The 18070-nt window shown below is 37.7% G+C and overlaps 1 protein-coding gene across 17 annotated transcripts in view; it reads right to left on the reverse strand.

Moving 5' to 3' along the window:
- The window catches only part of PDLIM5 (PDZ and LIM domain 5), a 220801-nt gene that overhangs the window by 49459 nt on the left and 153272 nt on the right, over positions 1-18070 (reverse strand). For 13 of the 17 annotated variants that reach the window (XM_070047851.1, XM_070047856.1, XM_070047854.1 and 10 more), the window contains 3 exons: positions 14561-14680; positions 12423-12563; positions 4322-4509 (listed from right to left, as the gene is read on the reverse strand). In XM_070047851.1, coding sequence (XP_069903952.1) covers positions 4322-4509; positions 12423-12563; positions 14561-14680 — 449 coding nt within the window. The remainder of the gene's footprint in view (positions 1-4321; positions 4510-12422; positions 12564-14560; positions 14681-18070) is intronic. The other 4 variants (XM_008267586.4, XM_008267585.4, XM_008267583.4 and 1 more) reach the window with 1 other exon arrangement.

The following is an 18070-nucleotide window of genomic DNA, read 5'->3' on the forward strand; positions in this document are numbered from 1 at the left end:
TTATGTATCTTTTCAGAGTCAAGTCACTCTTTCTAAAGAGACTGTAATATCTCAGTTGTGGAAGCATTATCAAAGACATGGGGCAAGTAGGCAGTAGTACTGCCAGCTTATATAAAACTCAAGGTTGGATTCCTTCTTTTTTTGTATCTTAATACTTTCATCCAGAGTATGAACTTTTTAACACTGTGTAACATAAAATATTTACCTGTCTCTCAGTCACAGGCAGGCTTGTGTGAATGGATGTGGTGGTTTATGTTGAAGTATGTGCCTGATTACACAAACATGATGATCCCATCCAAACCATGATGCAGTTCATACACAGCCACTTTCCCATTTGCCAAGCTGGTATGGCGGTACTCTGCTCTTGGCAAGCTGTCTGGGCAACACTGGCTATCTAATACCTCAAGTGAAATGAACTGAGATTTAAGTCAGAATTGCAAAGGATTAATAGAAACCCATGTCAGGCTCAGACTACACTGGTCAGTTTTAAACTTTGAATCAACCCTTTCAACACAGTCTTTTGTTGTGGGGTAGAGGGGATGGATTTCAAAATCACATTAGCCATCACTCACTGAGCAGACAAATGTGGTTAAAATACTTATTTAAATCAATGACTTCCAAACTTTTCTTGAACTGTAAGACACAGTCAGAAATACACCTTACTATCTGATTCAGAATAGACATTTATGTGGCATGTATGTACATACACATCATCTCCATAAATAATACCTATACTTGATATGTTCAAATACTTATTATATTAAAGTATTCTGATATTTTCTATTCCATTTTTAACTAGTTCTGGCTAAAATCCGTTAAACAGATTTCAGGGTCATCTAAGCAAGTCACAGATTCCAATTTCATAATTTTGATCTTCTCCCCCTGACTCAACTGTGGAAATTATATTTAAAATGATATCACTGGCAATAGTCATTCTTTGTTGGCCTCTGTGTTAGGGGAGGGTGGACAGGAGTAAATCCATTTTTTTGTTCATTTTATCACCAACACTGCAGCACAGGTATAAACTGTCAAGAGAAAGGTGCCAGAAACATTAAATATGAGAGGAGCAAGGAGACACCTGCCTTATTGCTTTATCTTGGCTTAAGCTGGCCCAGTAGCTCACCTGTCTGGACTTTGTCCCTTTGGTTGGCCCTGTCACTTTCACAGAACTGTGACAAACACAAGTACCCCTAATGAGACAGTTATCCTCAAAATCGAAAGGATTTTTAAATTGTGTTAAGAAGCTCTTGAAACTATTTCTCAAAGAGTAAGAGTAGATCCTGAGGTATCTATCTATCTATCTATCTTTGGGTAGGGTAGAGTAAAAGAATTTGAATAGCTAGGAATTTTATATATTTATTTTATTATTTTATGATTTTATAACACAATGAAAACAAGTAACTTTCATATAACCAACAACATTAAGTGTCAATTTCTATGACCTGAGCGAGATAAATAGCAGAAGCTGAGAAATACATTCTGATTAGAGTTAAGGCTTATGATGTGATTTAATTATGAATTCACAATAGGAACATTTTTTTCTATAATATTGTTTTATAATGTACAATGTTTTATACTGTTACAGCTTTGCTCACATTGTCTGGGACAAAGAAGCCAATCTTTTAAATACTGTATGAATCATGATTATAGCTGCTGATTTGTCTGTTTTGAATATTCTACCAAATCAAACTGGACTCAGAGAGCGAAGGGGTCTGCTGCCCTCTTGAGGTCATTTTGCTGTATTGTATTATCTAGGCAGTCCACAAGCGCTGGAACTTTTTTCTTTTCACTTTACTTTAAGAGGCAGAGCGGTATTTTGTCCATAAACTTTTGCGTTTCCTCTCCGTTGTACAAATACCTTATGTTCTCCCTTGAGTTTCTACACCAAAAATTTAGTCTTTGCCTCACTATTTTACAAAACACTCTTGTAGCTTCTAGTTACCACACCAAAGGAATTTTTTGAAAGTTATTTTCTGTATTCAAATGCACGTATAAAATAACTACAATAAATCTGTATCATCACAGAGCCTTTACATAAATAGAAAGAATTAAAAATGTATGAGGCTAACCTCCATCAGCATTTCCCCCCGAGAGTACAGCTGTGACTAAATTACATTAATAGTCCAGAAATTTCAGAGGCTAATGGTATCAGGATATTTTCATGTTTTCATTACTCATTCACTTACTTATTTGAGAGAGAGAGAGAGAGAGAGAGACAGAGAGACAGAGAGACAGAGAGAAAGACTTAGAGAAAAAGAGACTGATAGGCAGAGAGGCAGTTTCCATCTGTTGGTTTACTCCCCAAATGGACAGGGGCCAAAGTTGGGAACTGGGAACTCAATCCGTATCTCCCACCTTGGTGGCAGAAACTGAACCTCTTGAGCCAGCACTGTTCCCTCTTAGGGTCTGCACAGAAGGAAGTTGGAATATGGAGCTGGAGCCAAGAGTCAAACCCAGGCATTCCAATGTGAAATGCAGGCATCATAAGTGGTGTTTCAACCTCTTGGCAGAATGTCTGTCCCACGTTTTAAATTTTTAAAATAAATAAAATAGTCTTTTCTTTAATGTCGTCAAGATCATATATGATAGTTAATTTCCTTTCTCCTACAATGTAAATACTTCTCACTTCTTTGAAAATTAGCAATATGTAACACATATGCTATGAAATAAATTGTATAAATAACCAGTTATTTTTAAAGACAATTTGTTTATAATAAAGGAGTTTATATATATCTCAATACCGTGGAATGTACTTAATTAATGTATTTAAATATATTAAATACTGTGTCTAATATATTGAAATACTATGGAACATAAAGATACTAATTAAAATCTACAATTTCAAAAATATTCTTAAAGAATAAAATGTGATCAGTTCTTAAATTTATCACATTTTGAATACTTGTCTTGTGTACTTGTCTATATTCAGGTGAAACCTGATGAGGAAAGATGAGAAATTTAGGGATTAAGTGAAGAAGTACATTCTACCACAGAGGCAAGAGCTTTCAAAGGATAGTAATAGGCATATCTAAGTACTGACTAAGTACTGTTGTGTGTGACTAAGTACTGGTTATAAATTGGAGGGAATAATAAGAAGCTAGTAAGGGCTAAAGTAAAAAGATACAAAAAACAAAACAACTGAACAGGTCTTAAATGACATGGTAAGGACGATGACACTGGCAAATCAGGGCTTTGGAGAGAGCACAGGCCGCAGTATGGAGATGGGATCAGAGGGAGACACAGGGTCAGGAAGAAGGTCAGAAGTCACCTGCAGTGAGGAGAGGCCGCACCAAGGCAGCAGCTCTGACGACAAGGAGGAGAGAAGAAACTTAACACAAGGAAGTGGAATCAAAAAATGTTAGTTACTCCGAGGCTCATGAGGCTGGGATCTAGTTCACATTCTTGCTTTGGTGATGGAGTGGACGTGCCATTCTAAGACAGGAAATGACTCTGCAGACATGCTGCATTTGAGGGGCCATAGTATCAGCAAACAGGTCAATGGGTTTGAGGATACGAAGTTCAGCAGAGACAACTCCACATATTAATGACAGCTGGGAAGTAAAGGGAACCTGGCTGAGGTCACCCAGGGACAATGGAAAGCATTTGGGAAGGGTGCTTTTGGGCGTGGAAACATTGAAAGGACAGGCTCGTCATCCTCGAAAGAAATACCTTAATTTTATAATCATAAATTCTGCCTGTGTTGGGAGGAACAGGAAATGATTTAGCCCTCCTTCGTTTTGCAGACCAGAAAGCTAAGGGTCAAACAGGTTATGTGACTTTATTTAGAGCTATTTATCTGTGGAAGTGAATGAGCCCCAGCTCTTCTCTCCCCTCATGTAAATGTTCTATTTCTAGTTCTATGTCTCTTCCCCACCTGCACTGCAATTTTAAATAGACCTAACAGATCCATTCTTCAACAGTCATTTGATGGCAATAGATGCTTCTGTTGTTGTTATCTGTGTGTATCATGAAACCAAACTATTACACTCCCAAGGATAACCTTTTAGCAATACAGTTCGTTATGAAAGAAGAGCTGAAACCAAGAATTCAACATTTACTTCCTGAGTCATCTAGGAAACAAGGAAGTGCTCAATTCTACAATTAACGAACAGCAAATGAAACATGGCCAGACACACACACACACAGTGTTTGAGACGCCCCAAGAAAGAAAAGCTACAGCTATTGTTTTAGAGTCCTTTTGAAATCTCAGGTAGTTGGAAATGGGTTTCCCCAGTGAATTCTATCATGTACTGCAGAACACATTTTCATAACCACCCACATGTCCTTAAAAAAGCGAGCAAAGAGAGATTTCTTGGAATACCTGCTTGGCTTGGGCGTTGCCAGCTTGGTGACTTGATAACGCCAGTGGAGGCCACAGGCTTGAAGGCAGCAGCAGTGGGGAGGCTGGCCACGCCCGGTCTGCTGGGGGCTGGGCTCTCCAGGCTCTCCTCTGTGCTCCGAGTTGCAGCTGCTGACGGAGCCAACTGCGGAGAAGGCTCCTGCGTGTGACTGTAAAGAAAACAAGGAAACATGATTTTGGTGAAGTGACAGCAATCTTACCTTAGCAAGCAGCCTTTCTTCCTAAAAATCTATGAAGTCTTCAAGGAAAACAAAATATCAATTACTTGACTTGAAAAAAAGAAAAAACCTCTGAGATCCTGAGTGGAAAAACTGCCTGTCTTTAAGACAGAAAAGAAAAAGAAAAAAGAAAAGGAGTCCGAGTGCACATTTCTTCTGTACTTTGGAAAGTCTCTTTTTTTTTTTTTTTTTTTTTTGACAGGCAGAGTGGACAGTGAGAGAGAGAGACAGAGAGAAAGGTCTTCCTTTGCCATTGGTTCACCCTCCAATGGCTGCCGCGGACGGCGCAGTGCGCTGATCCGATGGCAGGAGCCAGGTGCTTTTCCTGGTCTCCCATGGGGTGCAGGGCCCAAGCACTTGGGCCATCCTCCACTGCACTCCCGGGCCACAGCAGAGAGCTGGCCTGGAAGAGGGGCAACCGGGACAGAGTCCGGCGCCCCGACCGGGACTAGAACCCGGTGTGCCGGCGCCGCAGGCGGAGGATTAGCCTAGTGAGCCGCGGCGCCGGCCGGAAAGTCTCTTTGAAAGGCCTATCATGAGAAATCAGGATTTTGAAAAACTTACATAGCCGATCCCCTTACTTATTTCCTCTTCCTATTATCCCCCTTATTTCCTCTTCCTATTCTTCTCTATCTCAACATTCAGAAGTCAGCTAGATGAGAACAATAAATTATTGGAGAATCCCTGATAATGTCTATTAAATGGCACAGAGGCCTTCCTTTTCCCATATGCTCTGGTTTTATATGAAGTAAGCTTCCCAGACACCTCACCGGCTACTTTTCACTCCCATACTCACTCACTCACTCATTCAATAAATATTTATACACCTGCTAGATGTCAGACCTTGTGCTATTTACTGGCCACATGTTGTCCTCCACTGAAAAGAGACAACATCACCTACCTAATAGAACACCCAGTGTTCTGATTTCATACTACAGGAAAAAAAAGAAAACACCACCATTATCTTCTCTCAAGCAGAGTTATCTGCTTGACAGGAGGCCTTATTTGTTCTGGTTCCAGTTTAGTAAGCAAGATGATCACATGACCATTAATACCACATCATTTGTTACTCATAATTTTATATATATGTGTAATTTCTAAAAATAACAATAATTTAAGATTGCCCAAAATATAAAATATATGATTCAGAATGACATGGCAGTAGTTATTTCTCTCAAATGAAATATAATAAAACATTGATAGCAATAATTTTACAAGTCCCTAATACTTTAACTCTTCATATTAGTTGCAGAAGTAACTCCATGCATAGGAGCTCAATTCCTTCAGTAACTGAAATTAACAGCTGGAGGAATAGATGGATATGCAACCATATTAATGACTTCAGTAAAATAACTACCCTTAATTGTACTTTTGAGAAATTTCAAGTTCAATCATGTCTACTATTATTACCAAATGAACAAGAGTATCTAAATCCTCCAATGCCTGTTAAATCTCAGATAACACCTAACACAGTAGGCTTGAGACTGCCTACCCTTGCAGGAAAAAACCACCTGCAAGGTTAGTGCTTCACTGGAATCTGGCATACGGCTGCTAAGATGTTCCTTCCAGGAGAGAAAACTTTCTCTAAATGAAAAGGAGGCTTGCTATGCCTATTCTGCTTATGCAAACAATATGCTCTATGCCCAACTCTTCTTTCCTCCTTAGCATCTGGAATTCTGGTATGAACTGGGTCAGGGTGCTATGTAACAAAGCTCTAGATGAAAATCTTGGATACTTGGTCCCTAATGAGCATCTGTGGTAGTCATCACTTTGCATATTTTGTACATTTTCCTCTGCCTTGCTGGAGGAATTAAGCACATCCTGTATGGCTCTACTGGGAGAGGACTTTGGTAGCTTGAGGGTCCTTTCTTCCAGACTTGGTCTCATGAACTTTTTCCTTTGCTGGTTTTGCTCTGTATTTTCACTGTAATAAACCTTAGTCATGAGTAGATCTATATGCTGAATCCTGTAAGTCTTTCTAGTGAAATATCAAACCTGGCAGAGTTCCTGAAGCACTTCAGACACTAAACAGTTTAAAAAACTCTTTTAGACATACTTTAACTTACATCGATGTTGTTCCTTCCTCTTTGTTCTCTCAAATTCAAGTGTAACAGAACCACCACTTTCTTCTATTATTTCTGATCATTTTTAATGAAGTACTAAAAAGCTGCTTGGTGTTGACACATACTACACAAGGACAAATTTAAGCACTTTAATAATTTTTTGTCATAAATAAAAAGTGGAAGACTGTTTAGTTAATGGGAATTTCGAACACAATTAGTTGGTAAAGGTATCACACACACACAAAGCGTTAATGGGAACAGAGATTCAACATTCTAGTATAGTGGTCATGAGCATCTTTTCAAAGCTTTGTGATGAACAAATTATTTTACTTCTCTATGCCTCAGTAACATACACTTTGAATGAGGATACTACTTTACTTGTAAGATTTCTGTAACACTTTAGGTATCATAATGAGGCAAAAGTGCTCTGCATAAATTATATAGTGTATTAACAATAACATAATTAATAAATTAAGAAAAAATTTTAAATACTTATCTACAGGTCATTTTCATTCTAGAATTAAATTACTCATATGGAGTTGATTAAAATAACTAATAATTCATATTGTCATGGTTATAAGAAAATGACTATGTAATATTAGAGGTTATAAATGAAGCAAAAACATAATCTGAAAACAACAACAAATGTTTAGTACTCTGAAAGAATTAACATTTAATTCCAGGAGGAGTGCCAGACAAATTTACTTAGAAGAGAGTGACAAGGATGATAGGAATTCAATGCCAAGCCTAATGAAGTTCAGTTAAGGGATCTGGTGATCCTAGCCCAGGATACAAAAAAGACTTAGTGGAAGCATGACAGGAATCCGCAAATATCTGACATGTGGATTTATTCTCAGTGCCTACAGTGTTTGTCAATTAGCTGAATGTATACTGACACAGATTTTGTAAAAATAAAAGGAAGTACTTTCTAACATTAAAAATCATATCAAGGAAAAAGAATTGATTCCTAACATGAGAGCCCAGTCAACAGAAGTTACTTAAGTAGTGGACAGAAATGCTAAATGGACTCAATCATTTAGAAGGTAGAAGGCTAAGTTACACTTCGGCATGACATTCCAAGTGTTCTATGATAAAGCTACAACCTACAAGTCTAAGCCTATTTACTATCAGTATACAAATGGTATTCTAGCCACCTGTACTGTCCACACTTCTATATTTTTCCCAAGGTCTACACTGTAGACACCTCTCTCCTCTGTCTGCATCAAATCCTATCCATCATTAATAACATAAATAACAATAAGACCCATCTTGCACTGTGTTCCATGTTAAGATAACTTAACATATTTAATCACTCAGGCTTCTAGAAGTAGAGACACTCCTTATAATTTGTGGCATTCATTAACTGTGTGGAAGTTCAATTTTCTCTGGGGAAACAGAATCCTATTTACTTAAAGTATTTAATGTAGTAATGGAAGAATAAGACTTTATCTAGACAATCATTTGTCTAAATATATGCCTAAGACTCTAAAAATCTAATATCTTTTCCCCTGATTTTTAACTACTAGTTACTAAAGAAAATGCACACATTAGGTAACATGCACTAAAGATGAACATTAATAAAATCATTGGCTATATTACTTTATACTTAGGAATAGAATATTAGCAATAATTACTAGCAGCCAAATATTCTAAAATTAGTGAGTAATTTATTAATATAGTACCACATTTCTATTTAAATTAAATTACTGTCTTATTTCTGAACTTATGATTCAAATTGTACCTAAATTTTTAAATGCTTTCTAAAGGATTATAATGAGGAAATTAATGTGAATTAAAAAACACCCTTGGCTAAGCACAGATGCTGAGAATCAACTATGGTCATTTTCAAGTAGTCTGCCAAATAAAAACAAACACTGAAATGAAACAATAATTTAATATAACTTCTAGCTCAAGAATACCAAGATTTTTGCTTCATATTTAAAAAATTGAAAGTAGGAAAAAAATATAATAAAGGAGCAAAGGTTTCTTTTCAGAACCAAGTAATGAGGAAAAAAGAAAAAGGAAAGAAAGTTAACTTTCAGGGTCAGCAATCTGATTTATCTTGAGTTTACATTCCTTTCCCACATTTGTTAAACTATTACAACAAAGTTCAGTTACAGACTGGGAATGGTCAGAAATTTTAAGTCTGTTTTCAAAGGGGAAACCGTGCTTGAAGAACACTCTTGACAATAACTTTTATTTTAATTGCCTGATTAAATAGAGAAAAAGCTAACTGTACATCACAGGTTTAATTATCAATGTTTAAGCTAAGCAGTTTTTCATGAAAGTCTTATCCAAAATCATACATCAATAGGCAGTTGTTGAAATGGTGGGAGGAAATATTGCACTAGGGCATTAATTATGAACATTTTATATTCTAGAATTCTTCCTTCAGAACTCAAGACCTGGACTTACAGAGGGATCATGAGAGATCTTCCTTCCATAATTCTTGTTTATAAGAAAATATTTTAATTTTTCCAAGCAAAAATGTTTAGTTCACATTTTTCTACACCAAAATTCAAATATATTATAATGGAAAGAAATGAAATATATTATAATGGAAAGAAACTAGTTTGGTGTTAAACAACATGTATAATTTTAAATCATACAAAAGCAAAATTTCAGAGGTAAAGTGTTTCTGAGACCCTGCCATCTGCTCTTTTCAGTATCCTGCTAAGTGAGCAAGAATCTTCTCAGGAAATCCCTTACCCATGCTTTACACAATGCCCATCAGCCTATCTTGATGGGAACCATGGTACTTCCTCGCATACAAAAAAAGTATTTTTTATCTGTGCCCCTACTGCTGTTAACAAAAAGCAATGGTAATGACGGCTAATACTTGCTCTAGAAGTGGGCCCACAGTCCATAACCACACAGAGACTTCTAGGTATATGAAAATGACCACTTTCCCAGGTAAAGGATCTACTGAATCCCTTAAGTTCTCAAAGGGCAGTTCAACTGTAGTCAAATACTCAGTCAGTAACCCACTGCTATACAACTTAACCCTGATGATGAAAGATCTGTGCTCATTTAACACAATTCTTCAAATATAAATATAATTACAGATATTATTTTTTAGAGCAAAATGTACTACAATTTTTATTCCTCCATTTGAACTCTTCCCTTAAAATACGACCATAATTACAATTAGGTATACTGAAATTCTCCATAAAAAATGGGTATGATATAAACAGTTGCTTCATGGACAGTCTACGTATGCTAGACTTTACTAATTATAGTTACAGTTATACACTCTGCCATTGATTCTATGTTCTATTAAAAGTATTATTTCATTGACATTACACTTATAGTAAACATCTGTGATGTTTTTATTTTTTATATTATGCCTAATAATTTTTTGCCTAGTATTTATATTTAGTAGAAAAATTAATATGAGGGTTTTAGTATTTCCCACATAAAGTGAAAATGAAGTTGAATGTCTAAGCAAAAGTTTTATAGTTAATAATTACAGGTTAGTACCCAATAAAAATGGATTATTTTATTATTCTTTTTCATGTTTTCAAAAGATGTGGTATATTTACTAAACATTTGACTGTTCTAATATAGCAATATCCATGTAATTGAATATCCTATTATAATTTAAGCATTTGTATAGTTATAACTCCCTAATTATATTTATCAACTATGATAATGAAAGATGTCACAGAAAGTTGAAAAGGTGGGTTAATAATCACACAAAGTAACATGCTTCTGCATTCATATTGCACTGAAATTACAGTTAATTCAAAACTGGGCAAAAATCAACTCTATGGTTTTCTCATGTGCCCTGCTAATTGGTGGTTAAGTGTTAGGAGAAGGCCATAAACTTAACAGCAATCCACCACTTGCCAGTTGTGTTTGCACTGTACCTTGTTTTCTTAACATGGATAGAGCCAGCTGATGTCCTGGAAGGCTGGAGATAGGAAAACGCTAATGGCTGGGGAATAGGGCTGATGCAAAGTGCATCCAGGAGAGGGTGGTGTTTTTCACAACTGGACAGCCTGGCAAGCATTTAGAAAGAATTTTAGGTCAAAAATTGTACTACCAATAGCAGATGGTAGTTCTTCAGGTGTATGATTTGAAGCATTTCCCTTGAGAGTGAGGGGGTACAGGGAAGGAGAAAGAAAACACTCAAATCACTGAAAGACAAGGAAGTGGAAAAAAAAAAACCTCAAAGTTTATGAGGTAACTTTATTAATTAATATGAAACATTTAATTTTCAGCAAAACTGGCAAGGCAGTCTTTTAGGAAGCATTTATATGCATAAAGATAATATGAATCATATACAACAAAAATTACAATTTTATTTGTTGGCAGTAGGAGTGATTCAGAGAGCAGCCAGGCTCTCAATCACCTGGTTGTGGGAAAGAAGATAAAATCAACACAAATTCAAATATCTATTTATACTTGACTCTGCTTGAAACAGAAAAGCTGAAAATTGGGGCAGCTGTTGCGGTGCAGTAGGTTAAGCTGCAGCCTCTGGTACCAGTATCCCACAGGGGCTCAGGCTTGAGTCCCGGCTGCATCCAATACAGCTCCCTGCTAATGTGCCTGGGCTAGCAGCAGAAGATGGTCCAAGTGCTTGCCACCCAGATGCGAGACCTGGATGGAATTCCAGACTCCTGGCTTTTTCAGCCTGGCCCGGCCCCAGCTGTTGTCGAGGCCATTCTGGGAGTGAACTAGTGGATGGAAGATCTCTCCCCTCCCTGCCCTGTAACTCTGTTTTTCAAATAAATATATAAATAAATCCCATTTTAAAAAATTATAAAATACCCATCGTAAGTCCATTTTATGTGCAATAATAATCCATACAACTGATAAATATCAGACATAAATGGCAGCAACAGAGAGAGAGAGAGAGAGAGAGAGAGAGATATGATTTAAAAAAAAAAACTGGGGTGGGCATTGTGGTGCAGTGAATAACTGCTATTTGTGATGCCTGCATCTTATACTGGGTGATGGTTTGAGTCCTTGCTACTCTACTTCAGATCCAACTTCTTGCTGCTGTGTCTTGGGAGGCAGTGTAAAATGGTTCAAGTGCTTAGGCCCCTGTCACTAACATGGGAGAACCAGGTGGAGTTCCAAGCTTTGGCCTGCCCCAGATCTGGCTGTTGTAGGCTTTTGAGGAATGAACCAGCAGATGTATGATCTCTCTCTCTCTCTCTCTCTTTCTCGCTCTCTCACTGCCTCTCGCTCGCTCTGTCACTCTTTCAAGTAGCTGAAAATAAAGCTTAAAAAATTTTTAGAAATTTAAAAATCGGGCCGGCGCCGCGGCTCACTAGGCTAATCCTCTGCCTAGCGGCGCCGGCACACCGGGTTCTAGTCCCGGTCGGGGTGCTGGATTCTGTCCCGGTTGCCCCTCTTCCAGGCCAGCCCTCTGCTGTGGCCAGGGAGTGCAGTGGAGGATGGCCCAGGTGCTTGGGCCCTGCACCCCATGGGAGACCAGGAAAAGCACCTGGCTCCTGGCTCCTGCCATCGGATCAGCGCGGTGCGCCGGCCGCAGCGCGCCGGCCGCGGCGGCCATTGGAGGGTGAACCAACGGCAAAAGGAAGACCTTTCTCTCTGTCTCTCTCTCTCACTGTCCACTCTGCCTGTCAAAAAAAAAAAAAAAAAAAAGAAATTTAAAAATCGGTAACAAACATTATGAGCTTTATCCACAACCGAGATAAAATATCCACTACACAACTGAGATCTCACAGGCAATTGTCTTCTTGGAGGAACGTGCAAGACCGTGAAGGGTGTAGGGACCACATCACGCAGATGCTGCACATGTAGCTCTACCTGGTCTTGGCCGCAATGACTGCAGACACAGTGGCAACTGCACTGCTCAGAACCGAAGCACTATATCTAGCAGAAGAGAAGGGAGAAACGTTTCGAAAGCCTTCCACAGAACCTTGGACGTGTCTTGTGGAGTTGCTTAAACTGAGTAAGTAGGAAAAGAAAAACACAGAAGAGGAACAAAAAAGGAAAGTGTGAAAAAGTGGCATAAAATATACAAGACAGCAACCATTTTATACAAATATTTACACATTATAGAGCTGTGAAATGTCAGATGGAGAATAGAAGTTCAGGTCATTTATTTACTATTGCTATGATTTCTCACAAACATTGAAATCTGATATATAATCCTGCGTAAAACTGAGTTTCGACATACACTTTTTAATGTATTTAAGCTCACTGTCCCTCCATTCCTATTTAAATCAATAGCATATAATACATTTGAAGACTGACTTGCCAACCATTAAGTAGAGAATGAATCTAAACATGAAGTTTGGATTTCTGTAAGCAGAGAAGGATGAAAAGATCATTTTTCCAAAAAGTCTCTACATAAAGAGGTTTTTACTTTTGAGATGATATACACTGACCGTGTGACATTTTAATGAGACTTGTGTTCTCAGGAGAAGCGGGTACACTGACTGCCTGTTCAGAAGCAGCAGTACATATTAGTGTGAACACGTCTAAAATATGGAGAGCTGAGCTACTCAGGGAGGGCAGGTATCTTTGCAAAAACAAGTAGCTGTTATAATGAGTGGGACCAAAACATCTCCCCTGCCGTTGAGTTCTTTTTTCCTACTTTCACTTAGCTCTGTAAAGACCTTTAAAAGCTGGGGTAAAGTTTCATCTTCAGAACCTTTACTACTTAAAATAATAATGATTTCCCCTTGTTCTTTTAGCAAAGGCCATTTGGACAGTAATAAGCATTCTGCCATTAGGACTAAATGGCCCACAGATTGATTATCAAATTGGCATTGAGAATTACTCTTAATAAGGAAAATAAAAAAGTCTAAAATGCACAGTGTGAAACTTGTAGTCTTCCCTTCTTCATTCGTGGGTGTTAGATAAATTAATGAACATCACCACCATCACCAGATTACGATTGCTTTTTTAGAAGTTTGTGACAGTGGCCACCTCCAATACAAAGAATTATGTGATAAATTAAACCCGGGTTAATGAGAACTCAAATGTCTGAACCTGTGAGTGTTGGCATAAGTCTCTGTCAAAATTTGATAAGCCATACTTCCTAGTTCCATGGGCTATAACTTTATAAAACATCAGAAAGAAAAGTAAAGAAACAACGGCAAGCCATTAAAATACACACACACACACACACAGAATGTTTAACCTTATGTGTAATTTTTTCTTGCAAGTCTATCAAATTGAACTACATGGCTGTTTTAACAATTGTTGTGAATGGTTAGAAAAGAATAAGGGTAGAAAGAGAAGAGACAGATGTTGTCAGTGGCAGACAGCGGCAGGGAAATGCTGAGTGTCAGAGGGAGGAATAAAGCTACCAAGCGACTCAGTTTCTGAGTTCCTGAATCATGCTGCATCTTTGGGCAACAGTTACTATCTGAGGGAAGTAATGGCAAATAATGAGAACCAGGAACTTCGTCTATTAAAAATAACCAGCCGTAAAATTAACTAAATTATTTTCTCCAGTAATGAGAAAAGGAACTGTAATGGATTTCATTCATCATATTGTGCCATATTTAATAATAATATGAAAGTATTTAGTATCAGCAGAATCTTATAAGCACAATTATTTTCTTGAATATCTTTACTCTATGTCTGGGTACCCAGTAATATATTATAACCTTTCGCTCTTTTTCAAGAGGCAAAAGCTTCTAATTCAGAAAAGCAGACTTAGGACAAACTCAGACAGACGACTTTGAAGATAACAAAGTGAATAAATAAGAGACACAGATTTCCTGATTCTACGTTAGAAGTTAAAAACCACATATATATTTAATATAAAAGCAGTGTAGAGTGGTGTTCCAAGGCTCAGTGCCAAGCTTTCTTATCTGTATGTTAATGATATCAATTCCATAATCAATGGTCACTTCTTCTGCAAACAGTTTTAGTATTTAAGTTCACCACTAGCACTGAAATGTAGACATGCCAACAAGGAAGATCTCTACCTAGAATGAGTAGTTGCTACTTTAGAAAGTGTGGCTATGTGGCTACCAATATGTGACACCTGAGGAGCTGCTGGTGGGTGAGGTCCACTCCTAGGTAGGTCTTCCAGAGAACTGTCAGACCTAAGTTTTCAGAAGTAAAACAGACAAGGCAAAGAAAATGTTAATGAAAAATACAGAAAACATTTATCATTTATAACACCTTTTAAACATACACTTTTGTACACTTTTGGGAATATCTGTTATTTTTCTTCCTACCTGTAAAAGGTTAAAACCAAAGTTAACACTCTTACTGCCTCAAAATATGGGCCACTCTTTGTTTCCCCAAATCCTTCAACATGGCTACTTCCATGTGACAAAAGATTATACTTAAAAGGGAAAAAATTGGGGAATTCCCATTTACTGATCATGTATTTTGAATGCTTTAAAACTTAGGCTCTAAGAAATCAAGTTGCCTATACCATGTATCTAGTAAGGATCAGAGGGAGTTTAGACTAGGTCTGTCTGTAGTATTTCCATTACATAACATTTCCCAGCATCTTGTGGCAGCGTACAGTTGCCTAAATGGTGCACTGCATGAAAGCAACCAAACGCTTCAAATCAGAATGATGCTTCTGTAGATCTGAAACCATATGGATTTTGCTTAACTTGAGGTAGACAAAGCAATTTATTCTATCACACAGCAGATGGTTGGTTGTATGCAACTGTGGTGCTGTGAGTACTTTTTTACTTTATTTTTCTATATCTACACTTTTTTTTTTCTTTAGGATTTCAGAATTATAGTTTAGAAGAATTATTATGAGGTAAAGAAAAGATGAAAAACTCAGAATCTGATTTAAAAGAAGAAAGCATTTCAGGAAGAAAAACTGAAAAATACAAAATCATCATTCTCATTTTTAAAGGACTACAAAAATGAATCAGTCATGTAAAACTGATTTTCAATTGGAAATGTAACATTAAGGTGAAAAAATACAAAAACAGAGGTTATATCCCCTTTTTTTATTTAGCACTAGTCATAATCTTACCAAAATGTTTAATAAAAATGTAGAAACTGTATGAAAAAATTTCACAGAATCAAAATATCATTTAAGAGGCAGACAGAAAACATTTTTAAAAAATAAAAAAAATTCTATAACACAGGTGAACAATATATGGCCTGCAGGTCAAATTTGCCCCAACTCCTATCTTTCATTGGCCTATGAGCTGAGTGGTTTTCATATTTTTAAGTGGTTGAACAGAATTTTAAGTACATTTTATATAATTTCACATGACAACTATAGAAAATCCATATTTCAGCTCCATAAATAAAGTTTGATTGGCACATCTCCAGACTCATTACTTTGCATATGTCATGGCTACTTTTACTATATGAGGGATTGAGTAGTTACAACACACTATATGCTCCACAAAACTTAACATACTAACTGGACCTCAAAAGAAAATATTGGCTGACTCCTGTGCTAGAGAACAGTTTCTCCATCAGCTATCAGAGTGAGCTTTTCAAGGTGCAAATCTGATCATGTCAGCTGCAGCAGACCTTGTATTACCGCTTTAAGCAGAACTGGGACTTGGGCTACCTGCTGCTCAGCATTATCTCAGGGAGCTCTTCTTCCACCTCTGGTTTGCTCGCGGCCATCTGGCCTTCCACTTCTTTTGGAACCAGACCACCCTTCTTCCCGCCTCACAGGCTCTGCAGAGGCTATGACTTCTCTCTCTCTCTCTCTCTCTCTTTTTTTTTTTTTTTTTTTGACAGGCAGAGTTAGAAAGTTAGAGACAGAGACAGAGAGAAAGGTCTTCCTTCCTTTGGTTCACCCCCCAAATAGCCGCCTCGGCAGGCCCACTGCGCTGATCCGAAGGCAGGAGCCAGGTACTTCTCCTGGTCTCCCATGGGGTGCAGGGCCCAAGCACCTGGGCCATCCTCCCCTGCCTCCCTGGGCCACAGCAGAGAGCTGGACTGGAAGAGGAGCAACCAGGACAGAAGTGGTGCCCTAACCAGGACTAGAACCTGGGGTGCTGGCGCTGCAGGCGGAGGATTAGCCTAGTGAGCCATGGCACCGGCCTGACTTTTCATTTTGTAAACCTCCTTTCTACCACACCTTCACTAGCTAATGCTAAAGTATCCTTCTGGCTTCAGTTTAAATGCTACCTCCTCAGGGAGGCCTCCTTGGTTCCCCAGACCACTTTTGGTTGCCCCTTCCACATGCTTTCATAGTGTCCTGCACTTTTTCTTCATAAAATCTGTTGTGGTTGTCATTGTAATTGTACAATTTGTATCGCTATTTTTTTAAACGCAGACTGCTTTGGCAAGTAAGAAGCTCCCTGAGGTTAGGAGCCATTATATTTATTAATATAAATAAAGTATAATATGTGCTTACCATAAATAATAAACATATTTATTGAATAAATGCATGAATAACAATTATTGCTTTCACAATAGTTGTGTATTTCCTAAAACATATTTGTGCCTTCTTGAGACTAGCTCACAACTCTGGCTAAATAGACACCATTGCCTATCTAAAGTGGGACACATGATAAACCTTAAAGAACTGACTAGAATTCCAAAACTACCTTAATAACAATGTTCTTTACACTATAAAGAGTTCATATTTTAGGAATAAGGAAAATAGTTATAAAAGATTATGAAAATATATGTGTTAAAATATAAGGAGGAAGGATTTTTTAAAAAAGAAAATAGAGTTGGAAAAGTTGAGTCTTCTAACACCTCCATGAACTGTGTTGATTGGAAAACCTGAGTGCCACTTGAGACTAAAGTTCATATAATTCAGGAAATACTTTAAAAGCCAGATTTCTAAGTTTCCAAACAAATGCACTTGGGAGGTTTCCCATGAGCTACACATATGCACATTGATTACCTATTTGTTACTTGGCCAATCTCTAAAAATACTAGACTTATGACAAAATCTTAAATGACCTTGTTTAACATGGAACAGACCTCAGTATCTATTCTCAATCTGACTTTCTCTAATATTCATTCCTTTGAGGGTCGGAAGAAGCTCTGATTAATAGCATGTTTGCAGCAGCCAAACTTTCTGTTGTGTCTGTTGCTTAAGCGAGTTTTCATTTCTCACCAGAGAGAGGTATGAAAGCTTTCTCGTTCCCAGATACGTCTGCAGAGTTGGGCTCGCAGCCTTTTGGCCCACTTTGCTCAGGAAAAACAATCAGAGTTATTCCTGCATTGTGTCTTTCCCTGTACAGTCTCTGCATGGTTTCTATGCCTGTCAATATAGAGTCGTGCTCATAATCTGTCCTGGCCAATCAGGCATGAGTCTGTCCATTTTCCTAACTTCCCATCATGCAGGACCAATGAGGAGAATTTTCTTTCTAGCCTCCAGTCCTGACAATTGCCAGCAAGCAACATCCTTATGCTGAACACTTTCTCTTCCCCCTTTTCTCTCTTAAATAACTCATCTCTCCTGTACTGGATGTTCTGAGTCTCCACTTAGAAATGCTCCACAGTTTCTCTTAAAAGCAACAACAAACTACCTTTACTTT

The sequence above is a fragment of the Oryctolagus cuniculus genome, chromosome 8 (assembly GCF_964237555.1).
Source record: "Oryctolagus cuniculus chromosome 8, mOryCun1.1, whole genome shotgun sequence".
In the NCBI taxonomy this organism is placed as follows: domain Eukaryota; kingdom Metazoa; phylum Chordata; class Mammalia; order Lagomorpha; family Leporidae; genus Oryctolagus; species Oryctolagus cuniculus.